Here is a 27,605-nt window from a genome sequence, read left to right as displayed (position 1 = left end):
GCTACAGAAATGCCTGGTGGAGTGTCGTGCTGTCGGGCACTAATGCCCCAGCACAGCACCGTTCAGGCTCGGGGACCGAGGAGCCAAGTTCCCTCCAAAGGACTAGTGGGGCAGCTCAGCACACGTCTGCCAGTTGTGCGACTGCTCCATGAACCTGAACATCTTTCACAAACTGTACACACATACAACAAAACAAACACACAAATTACTCTTTTATTTGTAATCAAATGTGAGTCATCACTGTAGTGAATAAAAATTCATGAGTCAGAATAACATGCAATTTTTTTATTGTTCTCTAAATCTATTTGTACACTTAATACTCTAGTATTAACTTCACAAACAGCATAAAGAATGTACGACAATGATATTAAGCTGCATCTACTCACCGGGAAAAGAACAAAATATTGCCTCTGAAGTAATTACTAATTATACAATATTGTGAACTAAACCACTATAAATACTAAAATGTTAACATTTCAATATATAATGTCAATAACATCCTGCCTTAAATTGGTTAAAAACATTTGTTAAAGTCATGCAAAATAAACACTTTAAGGAAATGTTAGATTATACTCAAACATCAAGACAATGAAACCCAAAACAGCAACTATTCAGCGCAATGACTGGTCAACTAAATAATTTATTCGGTGTATTAATAAAAATCTATTAAGTGAAAACTATCACAAATGTAACACTAACTTTGGGTAATTGCACATTCTACGATCTCACCATCTACGATCTTATCTGTGACTGAGGATATACTGCCAAAATTAATTCTACATAAATAGGCTATGTTAAAACAACAACAAAAATCAATGCATGATGACAGGGTCCACTTCTAGTCCATATGATACTTAAATATGGTCATTCTCTTAACCCTGCTAACAATAAATGCAAAGTCTCACCAGTTTTATCTGCTTTTTACCCTTGCTTTGTTACATCTTAAAACTTCTTAAAGTATATCCTTTTTTACGGTCCTCCCCTAGGGTTAGCATGCTAGTTTTGGAATAGATGAAGTAGATAGATATACTCTACCCTGGTATAGAAGGCATAATTTAATTTTACTTGATTAAATATTTCCTTGTCTTTGTCAAGTGACACTGACCTTTCTGATGTAATTATTTCCTCATTCTCTTAACCCATGAGTATCAGAGCCTATTATTACCCATGTCTCCCTGATTCTCCAGAGAAAGAATTCATGTTTTTCCCTCTCACTGCTAGGCTAAGAAAAGTTGGGTACACGATTTAAAAGAGTCACAGAAGAGACCAGCGTGGTTTCTCAAGCTGGTGGATGGGGTGAGAGCCGCGTCTGGGATGTGGAGGCCAGCATCCAGGTCCCAGGCAGGTTCTCAGCCCCTCCCCACGGGCCACTCTCCTAGCAGCTCAAAAAGGTCTCATCACTGGGTCTCTATTTTGAGCACTGTTCATTCACCTTCTTATCAATTTTTAAAGCCCTTGTTAAACAATGTGTCTATTATATACAACACTGGTTCTCTATTTATACAGTAGTCTCTGGGCTACTCCATAACCTATAAATTCTTATCTTTTACCCTCGAAGAGCAAAATTTGCTTCTGGTTCATCTAATACCATGTCTTCCTTTGAATATTTGATGAGTGAATGTTGTACAAAAGGGGTCTCTAGCTTTCCATTTTCTTTGGCAAATCATGCCCTTTCTATCTAATAAGATATTTCTAACCTATTTTTATGCTTAGATCTTGTCTCAAAAAATTGTATGAGGTTGTGCGCCAATGCAAGTTCCAATAACAATAGTGAGTTTTTAAGCTTCTAATTACAAAGACAGTGGAGGCTGACTGATCAATCGGCCCTTCTTACACTTTCCTCTTGTATATATAGTGTATCCTTCTTTTACCAAAGACCTTCCCATTCATTATTTGTGAATGAAGCGTACAAAGATGGCATGCATGGATGGATTCGCTATAAATGTGGGTCAATTTTGTCACAGGGGTGGAGTAATACTATTCTGCTTTTGCTGATTTCTCTTAAAGAATGCTTTCTCTTTCCTCTCCAAAGCCTGTACTATCAGAAGAGGCCACTGCATGGAGCTCTGAAGACTCCTTGGAGAGCCTTGTGTAACTTGAACGTTGGCTTCGCTTATGCGTCATGCTTTTGAGGTTTTCATTCTGAATAGCACTTGGGTTGGAACTGGAACCAGGCCTCATAAGGACTTGGGAAGTCTCCCTCGTTCCTTCCATTTCATCAAAATTCTGATTGGATCTGTTCGCTGGCGCACTGTTGTTGTTCAGAGTCACGGTACTGGGTGTTCGGTTCAGGTTGTAGGCTTTCTGACACGCTGGCCAGTTTTCTTCAGGACTGCTGGCTATCAAGCTACATTCGGAAGGGCTTTTCTTGTCTTCAGAACAAATGGACATCCGAGCTATAATTGGATCTTGCAGGCCGCTCAGGCTATGTGGTATCCCCCGTTTTCCACTGTTGCTATCATCTTCGAGCTCAATGAGATTCGCCTTTTCAAGCTGGGAATCATCAGCCCCTTCATTGTGAAGAGAATGATTGGGAGAACTTTCACTGGATCTCACTCCTGAATCAGATGAGTCCTTTTTGTCAAGGAGGGCATCTGACAAATACTCTTTGGCTTTAATGAAGGTTCTGATCGGCTCAGCACTGTGTTCTGGAGACTTTGATACTCTCTCTACTTTCCCTTCCACTTTTTTATCTTTATCATCTTTGAGCAGTGGAGTATTATCTGACTCTTCTGTCCCAGATTCATCCTCATCACTTGGAAGTTTTTGATAGCGCAGTCCACCTCCCTTAAGCTTCAACTCTGTCTGGAAGAGGCTGGACCTTTCTGAGGACTTCTTGCCGGGGAGCAGCTTACTGCCTGACTGGTCAGACTTCTCATCTTCTTCCGTGATGGGATCCAGGGGTGAGGCATCATTAGTGGAAACCCCTGATGATGAATAATCTATAACATCTCCCCTCTTCATTAAGAACGACTTCCTTCCATCATCTTGCTTTGGTTCACTATCCTTCCCTTTCTCTGGTTCTAGATTAGAGTGAATGGAGCCCCCTGATGAACTCTGACCCATATAGTACGTGCTATGTGGAGAAGATCTGCCGCTAATTGTTGTGGAACCTGCACCCCCTTCTAACTGAGACATCTGAGCAATATATTCTCTATAGGCATCTCTATACTCGGCCTGCACCTTATCAGTAAGCTTTGAAATTTCAATACTGGAATCCTGGGAATTGAGACTCGAAAGACTTGGGGTTCTGCGAGTTTGTGACTGTGAAGACAGAAAAAAATAAATTTAAGATTTCAAATAAGCAAAAAAAAAAGGCATAATAAATATCAACTTAGGAAATATATATGTACACTCGGAATTTTTAAAGTCCTCAAAATACCAAATTCTTTTAAAAGAATTCTACATAACACAGTTTAATAAAAGCTGTGATCTTATGGATAATTTTACTGTTATTAGAAAGCTTTATATAAATTTTAATAATGTTAGTTTATTATTAATATTTAAAGGTATAATTAAAGGTTGTATTAACAAATAATCTTAGCACCTATTTTTATAATTTTAAACTTTTAGCTTTTATTTAAGGCAAAAGTCACCTTCATTGATAAAATACAAAAACTCCTTTTAGAAAAGACAAAGAAAACTAAAGGTATATCTCAAAAACAAAATACCCAAGTCTTCAATGTATGTTAAAAAGAACCTTTCTCTGATGACCACTGGTTATTGTATGGATGTGCTGAATCACTATATTGTGCACCTGAAACTAAATTACACTGTATGTTAACTAACTGGAATTTTAAATAATTTTAAATAAAAAAAAAGAATTATTCACTAAATATCCTTGAAATTAAAAAAAAGGAAACTTTCTCAACTTGTATGACACGTTTCTGTCGAACTTTAGCTGAGTATGAAAATGTACTCTAAATGCCAAAAATAACAATTTAAAAGGAATAAAGTATAGGGAGCAACAGAAAAGACAAATACAGGATCCAAATGAACAGAAATGGAAGCCATGAGGCCAGCAGTTAGGTCCCAGTAAACAGAGAAATGAAGTATTCTTAAAAGTTTGATTTCCAATGTGAAGTTTTAGGGTTTGAATTGCTTTAGATCTCAGAAAAGCTGATAAGGGAGGAGTAAAGAATACAGATTAGGAAAAAGAGAAGGGAAACGGAAGAAAAAGAACAAAGGAATTCTACGAAGGGTAAGAGTGAAGGCTGCAGCAAAGAAGCAGAACTAAGACCCAGAGTCTTCCTCCCACGGGGAGAAAATGGCCCGTCTCCTTGAGAAGGTCCCCTGCGAGTGGCTTCGGACTGTTCGGAGAGCGACCTCTCCGCTCTCAGATGCAGTGTGTCCACACCACGTCGGGGACCCCAGAGGTCTCAACAATTCTCATCAGAGCATCACAGGACGAGGCCAGCGCCTCTCACTCTCGTTCCCGCCAGTGCATCCTGTGGGACTTCCAGAGGCTCCATGATGTGTGAGGTCACAAGAGATTTAATGCAGAAGCAGATATGGGGGGAAGGGGGAGTCTGGCTGCCTCCTATTAAGTCAGGCATCAAAGAGATTTGCAAAGCAATCCCATTTTCACTAAAGTTTGTCTTGTTTTGGAGGATATTCCCATTTCTCATAAAAAGGCTATTTATGTTGACACATAAGTGGTTTATTTTTAAATTAGTAAGTATTTTTAAAGTTTCTCAGTTTTTATTTCTAATGTAATATACAGATAAAATCTACATAAACAAAAGCTCTCTGGGGTCTTCAGTCATTTTTAAAAGTACAAGGGGCCTGAGATGACAAGACCACTGCAGAGCTGCTGCATGAATGGGAAGCCTAGGAGTTCCCCGGTCACGGGAGGAGGTACAAGTGTGGAAAAGCAAAGAGATTTCTTACGGGCTGCTAGAAGGAATCCCAGGGAAAAGAAAGGAAGCACTGCTGCAGAAACACGGGACAAAAGGGTCAAGTGTGAACTTATCTTCTTATAAAAGAAGGGAATTTTTTTCTCAGTCAGTACCCAATTATAAAATAGTTTCCCAACATAAAGAAAAAGGCACCTGGTAATATAAAAACATAATGACAATGACAAAAAAATGTTTTTAGTACCAAGCCAAACCCAACTGCCTTAAAAACGGTAGACCTACCAGGGGCTGCTTTCCCTAAACACCGCTCCCGTCAGCACCGCTCTGTCTGGAGCTACTAACTGCGTTTCCTCCCTGGCTTGTCTCCTTTCTTTCCTGCATCCTACTCCCTTTTTCCCTAGTTTATTTTTCGTATTCCCTCCTTACTCTTTCTCATGTGTCTCTCACTCTCCTCTTTATTCCTGATCCTCCTCTGGCTCTTGTCTGCTAAGAACATCCAAAGAAGAAACTCACCCATATCTGGTATCAGTCAACAGAAAGAAAATGAATATCCACGAACGCTGGGTATTGGTACTGAAAACCAGATTACGCTGTTCAAAGGCATAATGTATGTGGCAATTTTCCAATACAGATGTATCTTAGCCACTGATGAATGAATTTAACAAGAAAACAGCAAGTGAAGCCTGAACTCTCACCAGCCTAACCAAACCAGTCCAGTTCCCATTTCCTCTCTGTGCCATTACCCTAGTTTATTGCTTTGACAGTTCTTGCCAATTTCCAAAATTATATTATGTTTTGTTTTGTTTTACTCACTGTCCTCTTCAGAAAAATACAGTTCCTTAAGAATAGGGAACCCTCTATCTTGTTCCCTGAAGTACTCATTAAGTATTTTCCGAATGACTACATAAACGCACCAACATATTCTCAGTGAATTAAAATCGCCCACTTCTCTTCGGTGATATGAAAAACGACATTTAATAAATACCTGCCAACTTAGATTACTGTGACGTGGGGCACCTTCATCTAGGCCAAGTGTATTCAGTTCTTCAAAGCTGAAGTTCAGCGTGTAGGGAGTTTGACTGGAAAGCTCGGTATGCGGCAACTCGTTGTGTGAAGAGCGACGAGCGGATTCGCCGTGAGGAACTGGGCCACTGTTGTTTTCACTAAGTAAACGTGGGTCTTCAGGGACCACTTGGTTTTCCGCATTTCTCATTTCTAGTACCTTTACAGAAGAAAAAAAAATAACGTTAATATCCACACTGACAAATCACATTTTAGAAGCTTTAGAAATCATTTTTAAAAATAAAACATTACAAAATTATAATGAAAATGAGAAAGCAGAGTTCTTGTGAGTTTCTAATGAATTTGAAATGTATCTGCTTATCTTTCATTTCAATTATACTAAAAGAAGTAATGGCAAAACCATCATATACATAGCACACTCTAATTTGACCATTACGTTATTATTACTTTAGTTTAAAATTTAATTGGAGAACGAAACAGGATGCAACTGTAGTGTGTCAAAGAGAACCAAAGCTGGAGAGTAGCTAATGTGGTAAAAGCAGATTCTGATCAGAGACTACCGCAGTGGGGGGAAAGAGACGTCAGGATAGAAAGGGCCTCAATCCAGAAAGCAGCATGGACGAGAGGGCATTTATAGCAGGCTTTGGGGTGGGGGTCTCCGGGTAGAAAATTGCTAGGAGGAAACATCAAGGTTAAGGGGGAATTCTGGCTGAACCAACTTGACAGGATTCTCACTGAAGGCAGGCCAGGGTGATCAGATATCAACTCCGGGGTGGTGGGGAATGAGGAGTTTGATCAGGGACCAAGGATGATCAGATAGTGGGGGGGGGGGTTGTTTCTAAACTGACTTAACATGATCTTTGTTAAAACTGGGCGGTGCAGGCCTGACAAGGACAGACACCAAAGTCGAGGCCTAGAGCCTTGGGGAGGCTGACTAGAGGCAGTTCAAAGAGAAAGCCTTCGTCAACGAAAGCATGGAGAATTGGCAGGTCACCTCTTTACCAAGGTTCCAGGTGAAATGCCCAAAGAAAAGGTTGCCACGTGCTGCTGTGTACATTGTGCATAACATAATATACAAGGGTTGTACTTAAGTGTAAAATGCACTTGTTACAGGTTTTTTAAAAATACAGAAAAATAGCAGTTTGGACTAGTAATGATAGCATTTGCCTCATACAACATTATAAATAATTCTATAAACATAAAATATCTTACTGTGCTTCTAAAAAGGTGCCAGTCCCCAAAGTTCATACTCATCTCTTTCTTCAGTTCATCAATGTTACACTGAGCTAACACACGGCCATTTATGTTTGCCTGAATAAAAATAAAGGCAAGTATAAAGACAAACATAACAGGAGATATCTCAATTATTAGTGATTAAAAAGTACATTTACATTTAGTACTAAGAAAGTCATTACAGACTAGAAAATACTGACCTAAACAAGGTTACTATCCTGTGTATTAAAATAATAAGCCAACTTACTTTGAACATCAGCTACTCTGTATTTTTCCAAGTGTCTTAGTCACACAAGTAAAACAAGTCACTCTTCAGGAACAACCCCAGAGCTAGCCCTCCCAACTATTTCCAAAACTACCTATACTCTGTCATGAGCAATAAACAAAACCATTAGTTTTTCTCCTCTAATCTCGTAAAATATGAACAGGAACAAAGCTCCTGGGGGTGGACAAAGACATCTGTCCTTACAAGTATGCCAGTCACAGACAAAGTTCTAAATGAAGTAAGCGCCGACAAGCCTCTTTATCAGTTACGTTAGATAATTTCGGCCATAAAACATGTCTACCCACTAAGTCCCCAATTTATTAAATTCACCAAAATTTACTGTGTCACTATTGGGTCTAATTCTAATTTCTGCCAAAGAAGAAGAGATGGAATTTTCTTTATTGAGAACACGTGGCCTTGCTGGTTTTACAAAATACAAAACCTGGCTTTGTTAACTGTGGTAAAATGACAGAACACTTGTGCTTAAAACTGATGCAACGTTCAGTCTCCGGAATAATTCTGAAGACATGAGTGTACACAGCAGGGCTGTGACAGAGGTCCTGCTGCAGAAACGCAAGGCAGTTCGCCGCATTTAAGGGACCAGGTGCTAAGATGGGCCTCCAAAGCCAGGGCTGCAAGCAGAACTAAGTGGGAAGAAGATGCTGTCATAATGGAAACAAAATTGCCCAGGGTTCAAACTGGAGGCCTCACCCTTTCCTGACAACTACCCCAACTGCCTGGAGGAGTCAGGTTTGCACCTTGGAAAGGCGGTGCTTGAGGTGCTTGATGCTTTCGCAAACAGGGATAAGCACTAACCACATCTGTAAGGAAACTGACATAAATGTACTTTTGTCTCCTAAACGTAGGTTGAGATTAGTAAAAGGGTATCTATACATGCTCATAATTCATTTTTTTTTCTTTTCAGTGTAACAGTATTCATTGTTTTTGCACCACACCCAGTGCTCCATGCAATCCGTGCCCTCCCCAATACCCACCACCTGGTTCCCCCAACCTCCCACCCCCCGCCCCTTCAAAACCCTCAGGTTGTTTTTCAGTGTCCATAGTCTCTCATGGTTCACCTCCCCTTCCAATTTCCCTGAACTCCCTTCTCCTCTCCATCTACCCTTGTCCTCCATATTATTTGTTATGCTCCACAAATAAGTGAAACCATATGATAATTGGCTCTCTCTGCTTGACTTATTTCACTCAGCATCATCTCTTCCAGTCCCGTCCATGTTGCTACAAAAGTTGGGTATTCATCCTTTCTGATGGAGGCATCATACTCCATCGTGTATATGGACCACATCTTCCTTATCCATTCGTCCGCTGAAGGGCATCTTGGTTCTTTCCACAGTTTGGTGACCGTGGCCATGGCTGCTATAAACACTGGGGTACAGATGGCCCTTCTTTTCACTACATCTGTATCTTTGGGGTAAATACCCAGTAATGCAATCTGCAGGGTTATAGGGAAGCTCTATTTTTAATTTCTTAAGGAATCTCCACACTGTTCTCCAAAGTGGCTGCACCGACTTGCATTCCCAGCAACAGTGTAAGAGGGTTCCCCTTTCTCCACATCCTCTCCAACACACGTTGTTTCCTGTCTTGCTAATTTTGGCCATTCTAACTGGTGTAAGGTGGTATCTCAATGTGGTTTTAATTTGAATCTCCCTAATGGCTGGTGATGATGAACATTTTTTCATGTCTGATAACATGCTCATAATTCTTTACAAAACTTTTCAGATCCCATTCTTTAAAGTATGCAAACATTAGAGGCTTGTTATTAATGTTTACTGTAGTTCTCTGCTGGGAAAAGCATAAAGAGCATACATAGTAGAAGTATCTACTATAACAGGGACACAGCCTTGTGCAATATGGGAAGCCTTCCCGAATCCCAGGCAATGCTGTCCAACTTCGCAGTAGCTACTAGAAGGGCAAGAACCGGACCTGGGAAGAAAGAAACTTCCTCCAATGTGTCAGTCTTACAAACCAGACCCATGAGTTTCATCAGATGGAACATACTCATAAGTCCTATTAAGACATGAAAGCAACAGTTTGGGGAAAGTGAAGCAAGTGTGGCTTATTCTGATAATTATTAAGTCACAAATAAATAATGCAATGAACAAATACAACATAAAAAGCCTTGAAGGGTTCTGTGCTGCGCTCCGGAGACGCGAGTCGCCGTGTCTCTAACTGTGAAGCTCCGCAGAGCTCTGTTCTTCCCACCACGGCATTTTGACTTACATTAGGTCATTTAAAAAATAACACTGTGATACAGCTACTTTATTTTCTTTTATCCTTTTATAAACTGAGGAACAACAGGGCAATTTTGGGTACAAAATAATAAGAATCATGTTTTCATTTGGAGCGTTCCTATTCCAACAGAGACTCCAACTTTCAGAAGCTAAAACTGCAGCGTTCATCGTCCACGGAGCCCACCCCCCACGCGCTCAAGCCCGCTTCGAGTCGGCAGGTAAATGCGTACATCACCTTTTTGATGGTTGCGCAATACTGAGGCAGCATATTCTGGTCCAGCCCTTCTATTTGTTTCAGTTTCTCGCATACTGCATCCACATTCATTGAATTCAGTGATACCACTGCTCCTGAGGCTGGGCCTGACCCCTAGATGAGCCATGGAAGAGCACGTGTGAACAGCATTTAGTGCCGGTTGCATGAAGCACATGACAGAGAAACACTCGCGGAGTTGCACAGGGAAGTACTCTGCTTAATAACACATTTTCAGACTAAAGCTAAAAACAGCAAATGTGTGTAGTATGGGAAATGCCATTAAGGGATAGATTTAGCTACTGTTTTACTTTAAGGAGTAGCTTGTATTACAGCAAATACAGCCTGATCACAACCACTTTTCTAAGAAGTCAAAACATTCCATGAATCAAGCACAGGTTAACTTCTCAAATGTTTACAGCCTGACCGCAGAAGAATAGGGTACAGTCCTTAAGGAGGGGTTTAAAAAAAAAAGGAACAAAGAGGGAAAATTACTGATGCCTATATTATAAAAATACAAAATGCAAAAATAAAATCTATGAAATAATTTTTAAGTGCCTTATAGTAAACAGCTTTAAATGTCTCTACATACTATCTGAATAATCAATGACAGCTAAAGTTTTCAGATCCTGATCATATTTTATATCCAAGGAATTTAAAATTTCCCTTTAAGAATCTATACAATAAACATATAAATATAAAACAATATTACTTCTTAACACATGTAAACGTAAATATAATCCATTAAAATTTCATCTCATTTAAAAGAAAAATCACAACAATAAATAATCTAGTATTTACTTAGAAGAAAAATGTTTTCTGAATGTGGTGACATACTACAGGAGTATTTGCCCTGTGGTCCATTACATATGGACATTGAGGTCTAAAGAGGTTAAATTTTGGGTTCAAAGTCACAGAATAAATAGCTGGTTAGTAGAAGATTTGGGCCAGAAGCCTAACTTACCAGTTCTTAACAACTTTCTACTTTCCTTGTTCTAACAGTCTATTCTTGAAAAGTTTAAAGAAACTAGAACCACAATGGACAGAAGACAAGCCAACCAGCATAGCAGGTAACGACAACGTTCCAAATGATCTGCCCTGTTTACCGTTCAATCTGATCTTAAAATAAGTAAAACTTATCCTATCCTCAAGGATGTGTAAATTTATATTTTCTATCTTTTACCATTAACAGGACAAAAGTACACCATAACACACCCAAAATGGCCTAGTAGCCAGTTGTTAAACTTTATTTGTAATGTGAAAGCATAAATGATACTGTCTTAAGACCTGATAAATAAATATATACACAAATAGTATATACAGAACGTACATCTGTATTACATATAAATACAGCTAGGGAATGAGACCATACTGAACAGGGAGTTGTAATATCAATTTTATGACAGGGAGTCTCAGCAAGTTAACAAGTATGAGACGGACCCAGAAAAGTATAGAAATTAATGACTTGGAATATCCTGTACCAAACATCTTTAGTCAGTTTTTTAATGAAATATAAATTTTAAATATGCCATATATTATATGGTCCAAGCTACACTGCTTCAAAACTACTAATAGGAAAACATTAGTATTTCCATAATTTAGTTTTCATATCCCTAATCATAGTTCGATTTTCTGCCTGAATGATGTAGCCAATATTCAAGGTATAATTCCTCAGTATCTACAATGGAAATTTAAAATCCTTTGTAAGAATTTTTAATAACCAAACTTTTTTTATCTTCCTTTCCTTTTAAACAGCTTTATTGAGTTATAATTCACATACCCTACAATTCTCTCTTTTAAAGTATATGATTCAATAGTTTTTAGTATACTTGCATAGTTATAAAACCATCACCACAATTCATTTTATGACATTTTCACGTCCCTAAAACTAAATGCCTGTCTCCGTTAGCAGTCATTCTCCATCCCTCCAACATCCACTCCCAGCCCCTCTCAAATAGGGAATCTTTCTGCCTCCAGACTTGCCTGTTCTGGACATTTTCTATAAATGGAGCCATACAACATGTGACATTTTATGTCTGGCTTCCTTCATGTAGGATAATGTCAAGGTTCAGCCATGTGATAGCATGTACCAGCACTTCATTCTTTGTATTGCTGAATAATATGTATCTTTTAAATGATCTTTAATACTGCCTTCCAAATATTCTTATTCCTCAACCTGTCTCTTCTCTCTGGAAACATTTCTACTTTAGATATTCTTCATTCAAAAACAACAAATGAACAGTTTGATCACCAAAATAAATAATTATCATACTGGATTATAACTTATCCTATATAGAATGAGTCCATAATGATGTAAAGAAATAACTGAATAAGTGAAAACAGATAATTGAATAAATGAAGAATGAAAGACAGCTTTTCCTTATAGAGTTGGATTAATAAATGTGGAAGGAAACAGAAAATTGCCATGAAGAAACTACCACAGTCATAGCAGTTGTCTAAGATACCTCAATGTGTACTAAAATTAATGCGTAAAAGTATAAGCAGAAACAGGTTATTAGAAGAGTGTCAAAGTATCGCTCCCAAGATATCTACTCATTACAAAGGAGAAAGTAAAACTTCACAGTGTTGAAATCTGGCAGACGCCACCTTAACCAAGTGATTAAGGTCAGCATTACCAGCGGTAAGACGCGGCCCAGCACTAATAAGGACGTGCGGAGAAAGGCATCACATCATTCCTGTGTGGGTCTTTTATGAAAGGTAATATAACCTCCAAAAGACAAACCCAAGTAGAGGAACACTCTGTAAAACACCTGACCAGTATTCTTCAAGAGTGGTAATTAAGGTCATGAAAGACCAGGAAGGACCAAGGAATTGTTACAGACCAGAGAACTCTAAGTAATTAGCACCAAACACAACTGGATTGGATCTTGGATCAGAAAAATGATATTAGTGGAAAAAATGGGTGAAATTCAAGTAAAATCTATAGTTAGTCAACAGAATCGTACCATTTTAATTTCTGCTCTTGAACAGTATACTAGTTACAAAAGATGTTAACATCGAGAGTACTATTTTCGTACCTTTTCTAAGTCTAAATTATTTTAAAGTAAAAGTTTTTTTTTTTAATCCCCCAAAAACTCTATTTCTGACAGTGCTGAAAAGGAAAAGTATAATAGGCGTAGAATAAATTAACTCTGCCAGCTTAGGAGAAATGTAAACTTTCAGAGTATCTTATTTCCACAGGGAATCTGGGAACTCAGCAAGAGAGACCTGCTGACTGATACTACTCTCGTCCTTTGAAAGAGAAAGCTCCATATAACTTTACTTTTACGAGTCTTTAAAAAACTTGTACTTTATCGATTATTTGAAAACATAACTTCTCAAAAAAAAAAAAAAACCCACAACTTATCGTTGGGGATTATGTAGAAAAGATATATTCTCTGAATGACTTTTAAAGTTTTATAAGACAGACAAACAGGAACATAAGATCCCTGAAATTCCATCAAAGCTATCGTCCGACTCTTGATTAGATTTAAGTAGGGCTATGATCAAGATAAAGAGTAAATTATCAATTAATTAAAATATGTTATAATATGCTTCTTTGAGTAGGAGAACTGGTAATTATCTGCCAGGTCTTTCCTCAAGTAATCACATATAATACAATTATTCTGAAACCAAATCAATCTCAGTACCCAAAATAATGATTTTTGGGTGGAAATCTCATCAAAGGTAAAAAAGTGGTAAGAAAAAAAGCATACTTAATAATTCAACAGGTAAATTACTAGAAAACTAATTATATTACTTTGACAATACAAAGACTGGTAATACATTCAAGTTTATCATGCATTCTTACTTGAAATATACCTGCTGTAGTCTAGAACAAATCATTTCAGCAAATAACATAATTTATTTTTTAAAAATTTCTAATGCAGATATTTGAATACAGAAGATGTTAGTTTGTTTAAACTGTTAAATATAAACTTCAAAATGCATACAAATCAGAATTTCTACAGGAAAAAGCAAAGATAGCAATACAGACTAGAATTACCTTGATGTAAGTGTATTATTTTATATTGTAAGTAGATTATAACTACACTCTGAAACATTACCATTTTGGTAAATTTATGAAATAAGCTTAGAATTGGTTAGCCAGAATGAGTGCCATGCAAAGGCTGAAAGCAGCTATTCAAATAAACCCAAGGCACTGAAATAAGCACAGATTTATCAACAGCCCAGCGTGAAAGTGCCAATGATTGCTTCTAATAGTCTAATAAGAAAAGTGAGTAAGATTTCATTGAAAATTTCTGTACCTGTCTTTGTTTGTTAAACCCAGAGTCACACGGCTTTAAGGAAGGAATAAAACAGAATGAAGGAAACGAGCTTAAGTAAAACATCAAACAGGCACATATAATAAACACAGACAGCACGCTTGTCATTCCTCAGACTTTCCATAGCTTTGAACACACCACTTCTGCAGGAGCACAAGGCAAGGAACACACGCAGGCGTGCACGTGCACACACGCACACATATAGTAGTTTAATATCATTAACACGTGCTGGTAACTTTATCATTGTACTCTCAAAATTCATAGTCTTCCCATTAAACGAATGACTCATGGGCCATACATTCAACAAGGAAACCGAGTAAATAAATCTTGCTCTGAAAAGTCAGTTATTCGACCACATACCAACATAAAATTAATATTTAAATATTCTGATTAAAACACTTCAGCTAAAGTTAACCAATTTAATAAGAATACAAGCACTTGGAATTCACATGATCACTTCATAAAATGAACTGTTATCTCGCCGCCCTACACTTAATGCTCAGAAACATACTTTTCACACTTGGGTTTTGTTTCATTGGGCATTTGGCACATGAGAGATGCATTAAAACACCATCTGAAAAGAAAGGCCTTAACAGCCTTATGGCTTTATGCTATATTGGCGAAAAATATCTGCATACCATGATTAACATAACTAATTTTAGTGATGGAGATTTTTAAAAAGCTCCAATTCAAACCAGATGCCATTTTTCTGTACCCATTAGGCACGGAATTAGGTACCCACTAGGCTGGTGGCAAAAACTGTTAAATAGTTAAATTAATCTACAGAGGACTGACAATACTGATTCAAAATTAGTTTCCAATATTGGGTTTTTTAAATCAATACGACTATTTTTATTTTATTTTCTTATTGTTATGTGAGTCACCACATAGTATATCAGTTTTTGATGCAGTGTTCCATGAGTCATAGTTTCAGTAAAGGACAGGGCTTTGCTGTTTGCTAGCCTAATATCAGATGTTCTCCTTCTGACCCACTCAGTATCTGCTGTACCTAATGGAAACCTTGCTTTCTAATTTACATACCAACCTCATAAATAGGATTTGCAGAAAGTTACCACGTATCTCTCTCTATATTTGTGAAGACTTGAAAAAAAACATCAAAAAGGAGTCCTAATGAAATGCCAGCTTAGTCTAAGATACTAGAAACACAAGAGAAAGCTATTGTCAACCTAGCTGGAAAATATAACTTATTCTTCAAATTACATGAGAAATAATAATGAGGTCAAAGTTGACAGACGAGGCTTAACCTACCTTTTAGGGCAAACTTTAAAAAAAAAAGTACTAAAACTGCAATGAATGTGGTTGTGTTATTTTTTAACTTCTAATTGTACTCTAGGATGTCTGTGATCTCGTTACTGGAATATATTTCTGTGGAAATCTCTCCATCAATTTCGTGCCAGTTTATTAATTGCTTAGGGAGAAAAGTTTTCTTGAGTTTGAGGTTGGCACAAAGACTTTAAAGCCCAAAGTGCACACAATTTTTCACTATATCATGAAAGTAAAAATAAGTTAATACTTTTCCATACTGAAACAGAATAATAAAAACACATTTCTAATATGCTTTAGAAAGTGTGAATGACCCTGAGAAAAGCCACTGAGAGGTGGCCGCGAGTGTGTGTCCGGATCCTACACCCTGAACAAAACCTAGAACGAGCCCATTTCTTACCCAAGACATCTTTAACTTTCTCGTCCAACTCTGCTCCTGAACAATGAGAAACAACTTGATTTGGATATACATTTGTTTGCAAACAGGTTAAAAGTTCTAAGCCAGTGGTGGAAATAAAAATTATCTACAGTTCAGCCCCATCTTTTTTTACTTAACTTTTTCTTCTTCTTTTCGCTTACTTATAGCTACTCTGCCAACTGCATCCAGTTTCATGAAAACCAAGACCTTCATTTTTAATACCTTTATTAATTCAGCAATTTTCATTGATCTCTAAAGGCACACGGGAAATAAGGATACTGTCATTAATCCTGTCTTTGCACTTCTGAAGTTCTTCACAATAATACTGGGTACTAATTCTTATCATGCCTTTTTTAAAAATTAGTTAATTTTTTAAAGATTTTATTTACTTATTTGCCAGAGAGAGAGAGCACAAGCAGGGGGAGCAGCAGGCAGAGGGAGAAGCAGGCTCCCCGCTGAGCAGAGAGCCCAATGCGGTGCTCAATCCCAGGACCCTGAGATCAGGACCTGAGCCGAAGGCAGATGCTTAACCGACTAAGCCACCCAGGTGCCCCAATTTTTCACGACTTTTCAATGTGGTGTGTAAGTGATCTAAATACAGCTGCCTGAAGGTATCAAGTAAACCCGTAGCACAGAAGCCTGAGAATGACTGACTTCGGAGCCCAGAGAATTCCCCTGGCAGCCTTTGAACCCACAGGCTCGATGTGGGCAGGAGTTTCATCAGTTTTGTCCACTGCTGTGTCCCACCAGGATGGGTCCCGGGAGACACTCAACAGATTTGTTGAGCCAGTGAGTGATCACACAGGGACCTGTAGAACTCAGCGCTAAGTAACTCAAGGAAGGATAAGAAGGAAAGAAACGCTGCACCGTTCCTGCTTTTGAAGGACTGCTTTTCCGTGAACTAGTTTCCACCATGAGCAGCACACCTTAGATAAAAACCAACTCCAGTACTGCTAAGAGCAACTCTGAAAGACCCTACCAAAATGCCATGGAGGCGCCCTGGCCTGAGAGAAGCCCTCCCCACTGGGTCCTCCCCTTCACAGTCACAGATGCTCAGGTGCCATTATTTCTAGCGGGACCTGAACTGAAAGAAAGCACAGGCACCAAGTACATTCCCTGGAAAGCAGTCACAACGTTAAAGTATTTGGAGCACTCAAATAACCCAGAAATCCTTCTAAATTCTAAGAAAGCACACCAACAGAAGCATCAACAGACGAAAGGCAGAGTTAACCTACACTGACTGCTGTATTTGTACACTACTCCACTACTAAGACAGGTAATTTAACATGAAACACTTTCAGTTCAAGTCTTTAAAGCTCCATAAAATTTGGCCTTGGTGCAGTAATAATAATAATAATTAAGTCTTGAAAGTGTCCTAAGGTTGAGTAATTCTTACATCAGACCTATGTGGTAGGTCTGCTTTTTCCAGATGAGGAAGTTGGGCATCGAAGAGGTTAAGTAATTTGTCCAAGGCAAAGCGCTCACCACCAGGGTAGGGTCTATTTGACTTCAGATTGAACACCTGGCTAAGGCATGCTTAGTGTTATTAGCAGGGGCGAAGAAAGCAGCGCGGTCTGAGGAGGGGCTCTGGCACGGACATGTGGATCCGGCCCCACATCGGGCACTCATGGGGCCTGTGCACCTCAGACAAGTCTCTCAGACCCAGTCCTGAAAGTTCTGCACTGTGGAGCTGATTGAGGCCCCGGGTCCTAGTGCTCCTGCGGACCCTCAAAAGGGAAGGCCAAGTCAGGGTGGGGGCCACACTTGCACTTCCACTGGTTTTATGAACTAGAGTTCTACTCAGTATTTCATTTCTGAAAAAAACTTCTCCGCTTTAAACGTTTGAAAACCACGGTCCATTCGAGCTCTGATTTCTGGGGAACATATCTTGGGTCCAATGTTAATCTTCTTCCCCAGTTTTATAAGATTTGGCATGTATTTTCTCTACATAAAATTGTTTTTTAAAGTTAGCACAGAGTCCTGCGTTTTACCTCTTCACTGTTGCGAAACACCCGGACACACCTGTAAGTTATCTGGAAGTCCCTGGCTGGCCTTCACAAGCTATACTCATGACAACGTTCCTTAATGTGAGAAAACCCAATTGTTTCATGAGAATCTACTTTTTAAAGGTTTATCAGAATTCCCTGTGGTAAAAAAAGATGGGACCACTTATGTTGAAAATAACAGTTGGTTAACTCGTTACGGTCTTCCTCTTATTGGTGGTGGTGGTTATTTATTTACTTTTACTCATTACTCTGTGTCTGTAGTGACAAGACAATTTATCCAAAAGCGTTGGTGTAGCTCCGAACTGATCTATAAGCAGCTCTTGCATCAGCTGTTGCATATGCGGGGACAGTTGAATGAGCGAATGGACTTGACCCAGAATCCTATTATCTCAGAAATACAAAACTTTCTACCACAGGACTGGAAAGCCATATGAGCCCCGAAGGGTTAAGTAATTTTTATATTAACTACTTCTGTGTTGGTTCAGCTATAAAAATCCTCGACAATGTTTCTAAGTACAGATACTTCACATTTCCACCACTGCTTTTGATTTGGGTTTGAACTAAGTGTCTATTTTTACTAGTCTTCTACCAAACAAATTTTACATGCTATTGTCATTGTTAATTTCTTAAAAGCAAAGAAAGCTTGGTAAGCATTTATTATTCACTAAGCCAATCACAAAACTATCTTTTAATATTAAAAGGAGAGCAAACAGTACAGTTATTTCACTAAACAAAGGCACTAATATATGCAGAGCACCTTTATCCTTTGTTATTGGGTTTCTAAACACATCACAAGAATTGCATTATTTCCCCTTCCCCAAAAACTCATTTCAAATTTGCTTAATGCTCCTTCACTGGTCCCTGAAAGAAACTACAGATATCTTCTAATTACAAGTGTTTGTCCACATACTCAAGCATAGGAATAGCTACTATTTTAGCATGTCTGTGTCATTAAGACCAATCAAATTCTTCACAGTATCTGATTTTCATCAAAAGTTTGCTAAGGAATTTTAGCTTAGAGAATTGCATTACATGCATGAATGTATGTATGAAGGGCTCTCTGACTAAACTAAAAGTCATTCTTGCATATAGTGGCAATGATCCACGCATTAAAGATTCCCCCAACACCCAAACAGAATTATTATGGTTTATTGTGTCTATTATTCCTGGATAATTGGAGTCACTCAAACACTTCAGCTGAAATGTTAATGACTTAACAGGAATCATCAACTCCTCAATGAAAACACCAAAATGGTTCTCTTTCCTCTCTTACTAACATTAACTCAAAGAAAATTAAAGTTAAAAAACTACTGCCTACCCAAATGCACGTTTTAAGTTCAAAGTTACGGATAAGCTCAGGATGTAGTATTTCCCCCATGTTAATTCTAACTGTCAAGCCAAACTTTAGCAGAGCTCTAGATTAAACTGATCATGTCTGCATGGGCATAATATTCTGCAAATAAATCAAAAGAAGGTAAAATACAAACTGGGTTCCTAAATTCCATACTGAGTAAATAAAGATTTTAAGGCTCATCACATTAAACATATTTCTTATTAAATACAAAGTCCTGAATAACAAATATACAGAATGATTTCCCATACAATTTTTTTAAGAAACCCCACTTTAAGGTGTTGGCCCAAAAAGGTTTAAATAATTCCCTTTACATAATAAACTACTTCTGTTTACCTAGCAATTGTATTTTAATAAAAATGCAGGTCAAGAAAAATAGCACTACATTCACACTGGGGTTTCCAAATTGTGGACACCCAGATTAAGACTGCGTCACTACAGAAGCATTCTGGTCTACACCACCGAGCTTCTAATGTCCTTTTGTGGTCTCGAGGGTGATTTTGGATACTTTCAAAAGTATTCCACATGTACAGTACCAACTGTAGGCTTAAGAAAAATAATCAAAGGTGAAAATATTGCTCAACACTAAGGAACATATGCCACCAACTGACTGCTCCTGAAGGCTGCTAGAAAAATCCTGCCCTTGGACAATAAAAAAAGAGCCCATCCCACGTCATTGAAAAAGGGGAAAAACTGGAGGAAATCAAGGGTAAAGTTAAACATTAGCTTTTAAATTAATCCATGAACTATAACGATTAGTATCAGCTACTCTACGCTAGCGGCCACAGCAGCACAGACGCAGAGTTAGGGGACTGCTGTCACCACAACTAGGACAGTTGTTATGGCTGCAGAAGCGATGACAGGCTCGTGTTCCCACCACAAGACTACTCCGTTACCCGCAAGGAGTCTGTGGGTGAAGGAAGCCCCTCAGCAGCATCCTCCTTGATAACCTCCTAACAACACAAAACAAGAGTGTGGGTGAAAGGTGAGGGGGGCAAACTAGGATGACGAATGAACACGATGCTGACATGATCACAGACGACACTGAAACCTGGCTGTGAGTCGATTCCCCTAGTGACATTTAAATTTGAAATAACAGTTCAAGTTCTATAGCTTTTACCTTCTAATGTATAAAAATATATTAACAAGAAATTTCTTTTTGTGAATTGTTAAACTAAGCTGACCATCAGGAACACATAATATTTTACAATGTATTTTGTTTTGGATTAGATTCAATCATACATTTAAGTAATTCCCTAATTCTATTTAATTTCTGCTCTAAATTAAAATGCTCTTCCAATATATCCTCGAATTTTTATACCATAGGGCTAACATACATACATATATATAAATATATATATATATATATACACACACACACACACAGATACCATGTATGTATATTTTTGTAAAAAGATATTAGAAATTAGCAAATGTAAAGGTTTAGTTTTTAGAGTTTTGGTAACAGACACTGCACTCTAAGCCAGAAACTCTGGTTGTAAACAGCTCAACATTTATTCAGAGGCCGCTAGTCACTTTCCTTCCATAGACATTTGCCAGAAATGAAAACAAAATACATTTTATGTTAGTAATAGCTTATCTGTCTTAAGACTATTTATAAAGTAAGTTGCATTCTTTTGTTACAGAAAGGAAATAACCAAACTTCTACTGCTGTCTGTGTGTCTTATTAGATTAATACTTTAGTTACCCTTTTTTATACTTACTAGGCCATTGCTCTGATCTCTGGGCAAATTCGTTTTTACTGATGGACGTGAGATGAGGTGTTGGGAGCTGCCAGGGTAATACCTTGGCGTGTAAAGGTAGGGGGCAAAGAATGGCTATGGAGAAAACACGTAACAAAAGAAGGGGATAAACAATTACAGAAATCAAAGTGTGATGAGATTTATCAAATGAAACTAACCAATAAAACACAACTCCAATTTTTTAATAATGCAAGTGACAAAACAAAAGAAAAAGAGCCTTACTTATAGTCTCTAAGATATCAAACCCAAATTTAAGACCCAGTATTTAAATTTTCATATTGTTGATTTAATATAAGTTTTTTTAAGCATCTAAAGTTTTACACCTTACAATCTGACAAGAGTTTCTCCTTAACATTTTTATGGGCTTACCATGTATCAGTTCCTAAGTGACTTACAAATATTAACTCACAATTTATTTAACAACAACAACAACAAAAAGCAAAATGGACTCTTAATACCATTCTTTTCAAAAAAAGATTATTCTTAAGAAAGACAAAAAAAGTCTTAATATATATGAGAACACCCTAGCATGGATTCCAGGAATATTATTACTCTAAGTTCCCAGAGCTTACTTTATATCCTATGCCCTAGAGTGTATCTCCTAAATAAGGTGTATTTTTTTAACGGGGAATCCATTGTTTAGCGAGATTTATAACTCCGGCATTTATTTGTAGCCAACTTCACATAAACAGGAGATATCAGATTATATGCACTAAACATAAAAATTAAAACTCATTAAGCTTCATTACACTGAAATAACATCTTCCCATACCTTTTTACTGCTGCCATTTAAGAAAATTATTCCCCTTTTAACTTTCAGACTAAGAACCTCAAATAACTAGAACAAAAAAATAACTAGATCTAAAAACATGAGAAAATGTTAAGTGTTTTTAAAATGATAAAATACTATTAAAGCATCACATCAGCCTGATGGTATGGTAAATTAAAAAAATAAATAAATTTCTTGGGTTTCAAAACCTCAACTGTCATCTACCGATCAATGAGCCATTTTATGTAAAATTACAGCAGATTTTAAGACTGCTAAATAAAACCCTACATTTCAACACTGTCTACCACACAGTTAAATTTTACAAGGATGGAATACATTATAAAATGCTATTGTTCCACCTTTTTCTCCTTGTCTGAATAAAAGAATAGAATAACATTCATACGACCTCTATGAAGAGTGCCCCTAATTACAGTTGAGCTTGAACAACACAGGGGTGAGGAGTTCTGATCCCTACCGCCCCCCCACCCCCGAAACTGTGTAGTCGAAAATCTGTCAAAATAACTTTTGACTTTGCAAAAACTTAATTACTAACAGCCTACTGGCGACTGGAAGTCTTACTGACAACAGTAACAGTCAAATGCACGTATTTTATAGGTTTTATGTACTATATGCTGTATTCTTACAATAAAGTAAGCTAGAGAACAGAAAATATTAAGAAAAGCATAAGGAAAACACATTTACAGTACTGCACTGTAATTGCTTTTTAAAAAATGCTGTGTAAAAGTGGACCCACACAGCTCAAACCTGTGTTGTTCAAGGGTCAACTGTACTTATATGGCCAACATTTTTCAAAACCTGAAAATTTAATTTAAATTCTGGAATTTCTTCATTGCCACATTTACTCTAAACTTTGCTTTCTTCCTAGCTCGCATGACACTTACTTAGGCATGCAGTTGGCTTCTGTGAACACTAGCCCCTACGTTTTTCTCAAATTAGACTAAAGAGGGAGACAACAAAAATAAGAAACAGTAATGGACCTTAGTGTACAGTTCCAGAAAGTATAATACTAGGGCTCACGCTCCAATATCCTGTAGGAAATATTAGTGCTTAAGATCAGTAGGATGGGTATAGCTCAGGCCACTAAACTTGATAGGGTCTGTATATTACCGATCACTGTACTTCCATCTTTTGCAGTAGAAAATGACCATATTTATACTAAGTAAATAATTATGCATGACTGCACATGACCTGAAATATAACTCCAGAAATGGCTACAGTGCTATTACTTGGCAATCCTACAACATCTGAATCCTACAAGTGGTATCTTCTATCATAATCTCACATTTAAAAGCTGTAACACATATTAAATATAGATTTACTGAACACTGTGGAAATTTAAGTTTGAAGTTAAATCATTGTTCTAAATGCCAACATAATTATGCAAAATATAACAAATGGAACACTGTTTATGAACAAATAGAGAAACAGCTCCCTTTGTGGCACAGGATAGTCACTGATGACCCATGCAGTTCACTTCCTTAAAAAAGCAAAAAGCGTCTCTAACATTCGAGACTCAGCTGAGATCTAGACCCCATTAAAGTTAAAAGTTCTTTTTATTTTTAAAAAAATCATATATTTTAAATTCAAACTTAACATTTTTTCTATTTTAAAGATAATGTGCAGTTTCAAGACAATAACAAAATCCACAGCAGAAAACTTCTGGTATTTCCCCCAAACAAATTCTTAGAATAAGATTCCTCGTGCTTCCTTACCCTGTTGTAGAACGGATGCTGAGGTCCTGTCATCCCACTGTAATAGCTGCTGTGAGGCTGTGGTGACACGACCCCACCTCCAAACGGTCCATTGAAGGAAGTGGAAGAAGAACAGACAGATGGGGGCTGGCTGTAGCCTGATGGGGGTCTAGGTGGAGCTTCGTGTAGAGGCAGTGGAGGATACGCAAGCCCCCCAATATTAATCTGGTCTCTTGCAGCGCGGACATCTGAAAGATTAAACGGTACCCCAGAAGACAAAAGAACAGAGGACTTCAGTCATCAGTCCAGCTATCACGTCCTCCTTTAGTTATCAAATAGAAACATGCTTTTTTCCCACTCTTGCCAAGGATTCCAACTGACTTAAAGGAGACAGGAAATCCTGACTCATAAAAATCTTGTTCATAGACATTCTAGTGAGAAAAACTCAACTACTTTGCATAAAAGCTTTTCTCACCATTTGAAAAGTCACCAACATCTGGATTCGTCTCTTCAGTTACCAGAACAATAATCTTTTTTCTCTAACTATTTAAGGTATTTGTGCTATTCTAACAGTGGTTATGATCCATAAGGTGTTATTATTCATAACTATTACTAGCTAATAGTTATGAATAATAACTATTAATAACTCACAGTGGTCTAATATTAATAAATACAGTGACTGCTAAGCTGTGGGTGTGCAAACTATTATGATTTATCCTTCTCTGAACAAAACAAACAATTCCATAGCCACAAAATACTCCTTGATATCAGCCTTATAACTGGTACCTAAAAAAGAAAGCAGAAGTAGACTGACGCTCTCTCTTCATAACTCTCAGGAAACTCAACGGCTGGTCAGCAGTGCCACATGGAAGATAATGTGTTTCAGGAACGGTTGTGTGTGTGTGCGTGCGCATACAGCCGTGGTTCAAGAACAAATGAAATGATTCCAAAACTTTAATGTCACCATCCTTAAGTTCCAGTCCACAAGTTTAAGTTAAAATTTATCAGGTAATATAAGGATATCTGTGCCCCTTCAGATAGAGACCCCTATTAAGATCAGTCACAGAAAAATTATAATGGACTGACATCTTACATTGGTGACTATTTCTTAAAAGGAATCTGACTGCAAAGAAATCAGGTATGTGGGTTGAGAAACATTACGATAAGGTGGTTTTACAAGTGACATTTTCTTAGCAGTCTCTAAAGGAGGTCAAGATTCCTAATCCTCAGTTTCACTAACTATCCTGTGTAATGCTTGGTTCGGTATTTCTTGGTTTTTCATGGAGAAAAACAAACTCACATAGCTAAGTTAGACATGAGAAACATCTTGAAGACCAGATAAGACAAATCCCATTTACTACTACTACCCACCTGCAATAATTTCCCGCAGCTTGGGGTCTAGGTTGACAGTGCATGGCAAAAAGGTTTTTACATCTCGAGCCACAAGAACTGGGGTCCTTGAAGACAAAAATACTTCAAAGTTTCTTATATCTCCATCTATTTCTAGCAGTGGCTCAACATCTTTAGTTGTTGGAATATTCTTTGATATTCTTCAAACAAGAAACAAATGAAAAAGGTCATTAATGTCAGTATCAGAAAGGAAAATTCCACATATACCTTAACATTTATATATGAAAATAAATAACACATTATACATCTTGTTTTCATTTAAAATTTTCTTCAGGAAAAAAACTGGTACACTAAAAAATTACTAAGATAACAAGTGTGAGGTCAGCCTTTGGCCAAAGGCAGGACTGGAGCTAGGAAACAGGAAGGAGAGCAGCATATCCTAGGCACTCACATGTTGGTGAGGACTGCTCTGTGCAAATTAAATGAGTTATCGTTTTACACACGAGGAGAGTGCGCCTCGGACAAACGAAGCGGCCGGCCTAGAGCCCCACAAGCACACAAGACAAGCTGACCGGTTCTGACTCCGTGCTCATTATGGGATACCACGGTTCTTCCCTTTGCAAAGAAGAGAAGAAATAAACAAAATTTTTAAATAAATTACATAAAGTAGAAAAAAGTTACGCAGGTTTTTCCTTTTTAAAAAAAGGTCTTATTCTCTATTTCTTCACTGCTCAGACCCAATCCTGGGCTGGCAGCCAAATATTAAAAGCCATCTGAGGGAAAATCCAGAGAACCAAATTAGCAAACAAGAAGAGAAGAGTGTGCTGGTGAGAAGATAAGGACAGCAATTTTGTCTTCATGAATTTCAGGGAGTCCCTCTCACGGACACACTCACACATATACAAAACGGAAAAGCCCTCCGAAATAGGATTACTCTTATAAATTAGAAAGGCATTCAAACTGATTATTAATATGGTTTAAATGATATGAAAACCTTGGAGAATGGCACAAAGAATCATTTGCAGAAGTGGCCAAAATTTCAGAACTTTAACAGTTAAAAAGGTAGTTCATCTGTTTGAGGAGTTTAACATGAAATACTAAGAAGAGAGGCTACAAAGATTTAGATAAAAACACACAGCTGACAAGTCACATGAAACAAATTAACTGAATTTCAATGCCAGCTCTGCTTAAACTTGAATGTGAACAGTGTTCTCAGTATGATGAACAATACTGCTGTTCACAAGCCAACAGTCTACTGCTGGTTTCCAGATTGAAGGCTCGATTTTAACCTTTTGAGCTCAATACATTAAGCTCTCCTACTGAAAGAGATATTTATGTAAATGATAATCTTTTGGCAGCAGGCCACTAAAATCATATGTGTCTTTATTTTTCAGATATTTTTCCAAAGGTTAGTATTTAAAGAATTTAAGTAACTTCACTTTTCAATTAAGAGTGAATTTAAATTTCTAGTATTATGAATCATGTGAATTAAAGTTGCCAGCAGTTAAATGGCCCACAGAAAGCATTATAAAACCTCAGGCATCAATGAGCTCCTAGTAAGTTTAAATGCAATTTCTTTCTATGCTACCAATCTAGCGGTACTTGTTAATGCCAACATCAATGTAAGTTAAAAGCATTTTGATTATAAATGACAGTGGTTTAGAGAAAGTCCATATTAATTCCTTGGCAGAAATTACATAAGCCATTCAAATCACTTCCATTCAAAATGAGGTCTTAAATTACAGGGAAAAAAACTTCCTATTTTAAATCAAAATATAAACAGATTCGTAAAGCATAATTTATGAAGGCATTATTTATCATACTTTATCTAAAAGTAGCCACCTAACAATGTCATTATTTAATCACTGAAGGTTAAAAACAAGACAAATTTTCTTTAAAAACTTAAACAGGGAAAACTCTTAACTGTCTCAGAATTTTTTTACCTTAAAACCAATTTAACCCCTAGTAGACTCAAATACTTCCTACCACAGTGAATGCCCACTTATTAAATAATGTTCTAATGCACTCTGGAAAGAGATGGAACATACAGACAGAAAACAGCTACTCTGCACTGTAGCCAATGGGTGAGGAACAAAAGAGGAAGTGCAGTGCACATCTGTGGAAACACAACCAAACACCCCGAATACCGTCAGGGCTAACTGTGCTCTCCTGTTCTGTCCTGACCCAGTTCATTCCCTCTCGTCCTTCGTCTCAGTCCAACTTCCCCTCCTCTGGGAAGTCTTCTCCAAGTGCAGGCCCTCATAGCACATACTCTTCCTTGCACACCACTTATCACAGCTGGAATTTTATAATCTATTAGTGGAATTATTTTATTAATGTCTACTCCCCCTCTAGACTAGACGTTCCTTTAAAGCCGGGACCAAGTCTGGCGGTGGTCACTATTCTACCTCCAGTGCCTTGAAGCAGAGCATTGTCATGTCACTTTTGCTGAAGTATCTGTAGAGTGAAAAAAATATGTATCTGTAGAGTGAACACACACAAAAAATGCATTATTCCCTAAGAACTCTACTCTTTTATAATAATTTTCACTTTAATTCCCCTTTCTGATATTGGAAACAAATTTACGCTTGGGGAAGTGTAGGTCGATCCACTTTCAGTTAATTTTCATACACGGTGTGAGATAGGGGTCCAACTTCATTCTTTCACATGTGGAAATCTAGTTGGCCCAGCACCATTTGGGGAAGAGATTATTCTTTTCCCCATGAAATGGACTTGGCACCCTTCTCAAAGCTCAATTGGCCAGATGTATGAGTTTCCTAGTGTAGT

At 37.7% G+C, this 27,605-nt stretch overlaps 1 protein-coding gene across 1 annotated transcript in view; it reads right to left on the bottom strand.

Moving 5' to 3' along the window:
• Window positions 1–270: 270 nt before the first annotated feature.
• Window positions 271–27,605, bottom strand: part of KIDINS220 (kinase D interacting substrate 220) — a 95,318-nt gene continuing 67,983 nt past the window's right edge. Inside the window, exons 23-31 of the mRNA XM_080813575.1 lie at window positions 24,840–25,018; window positions 23,490–23,716; window positions 20,949–21,062; window positions 20,121–20,177; window positions 14,148–14,180; window positions 9,865–9,996; window positions 7,092–7,190; window positions 5,842–6,078; window positions 271–3,264 (exon numbers count right to left, since the gene is read on the bottom strand). Coding sequence (XP_080669701.1) covers window positions 2,002–3,264; window positions 5,842–6,078; window positions 7,092–7,190; window positions 9,865–9,996; window positions 14,148–14,180; window positions 20,121–20,177; window positions 20,949–21,062; window positions 23,490–23,716; window positions 24,840–25,018 — 2,341 coding nt within the window. The 3' untranslated portion in view covers window positions 271–2,001. The remainder of the gene's footprint in view (window positions 3,265–5,841; window positions 6,079–7,091; window positions 7,191–9,864; window positions 9,997–14,147; window positions 14,181–20,120; window positions 20,178–20,948; window positions 21,063–23,489; window positions 23,717–24,839; window positions 25,019–27,605) is intronic.

This window comes from Martes martes (assembly GCF_963455335.1).
Source record: "Martes martes genome assembly, chromosome: 9".
Taxonomy (NCBI): domain Eukaryota; kingdom Metazoa; phylum Chordata; class Mammalia; order Carnivora; family Mustelidae; genus Martes; species Martes martes.
Note: the sequence above shows the minus strand (reverse complement) of the source record. Positions and strands in the feature narration are given on the sequence as shown.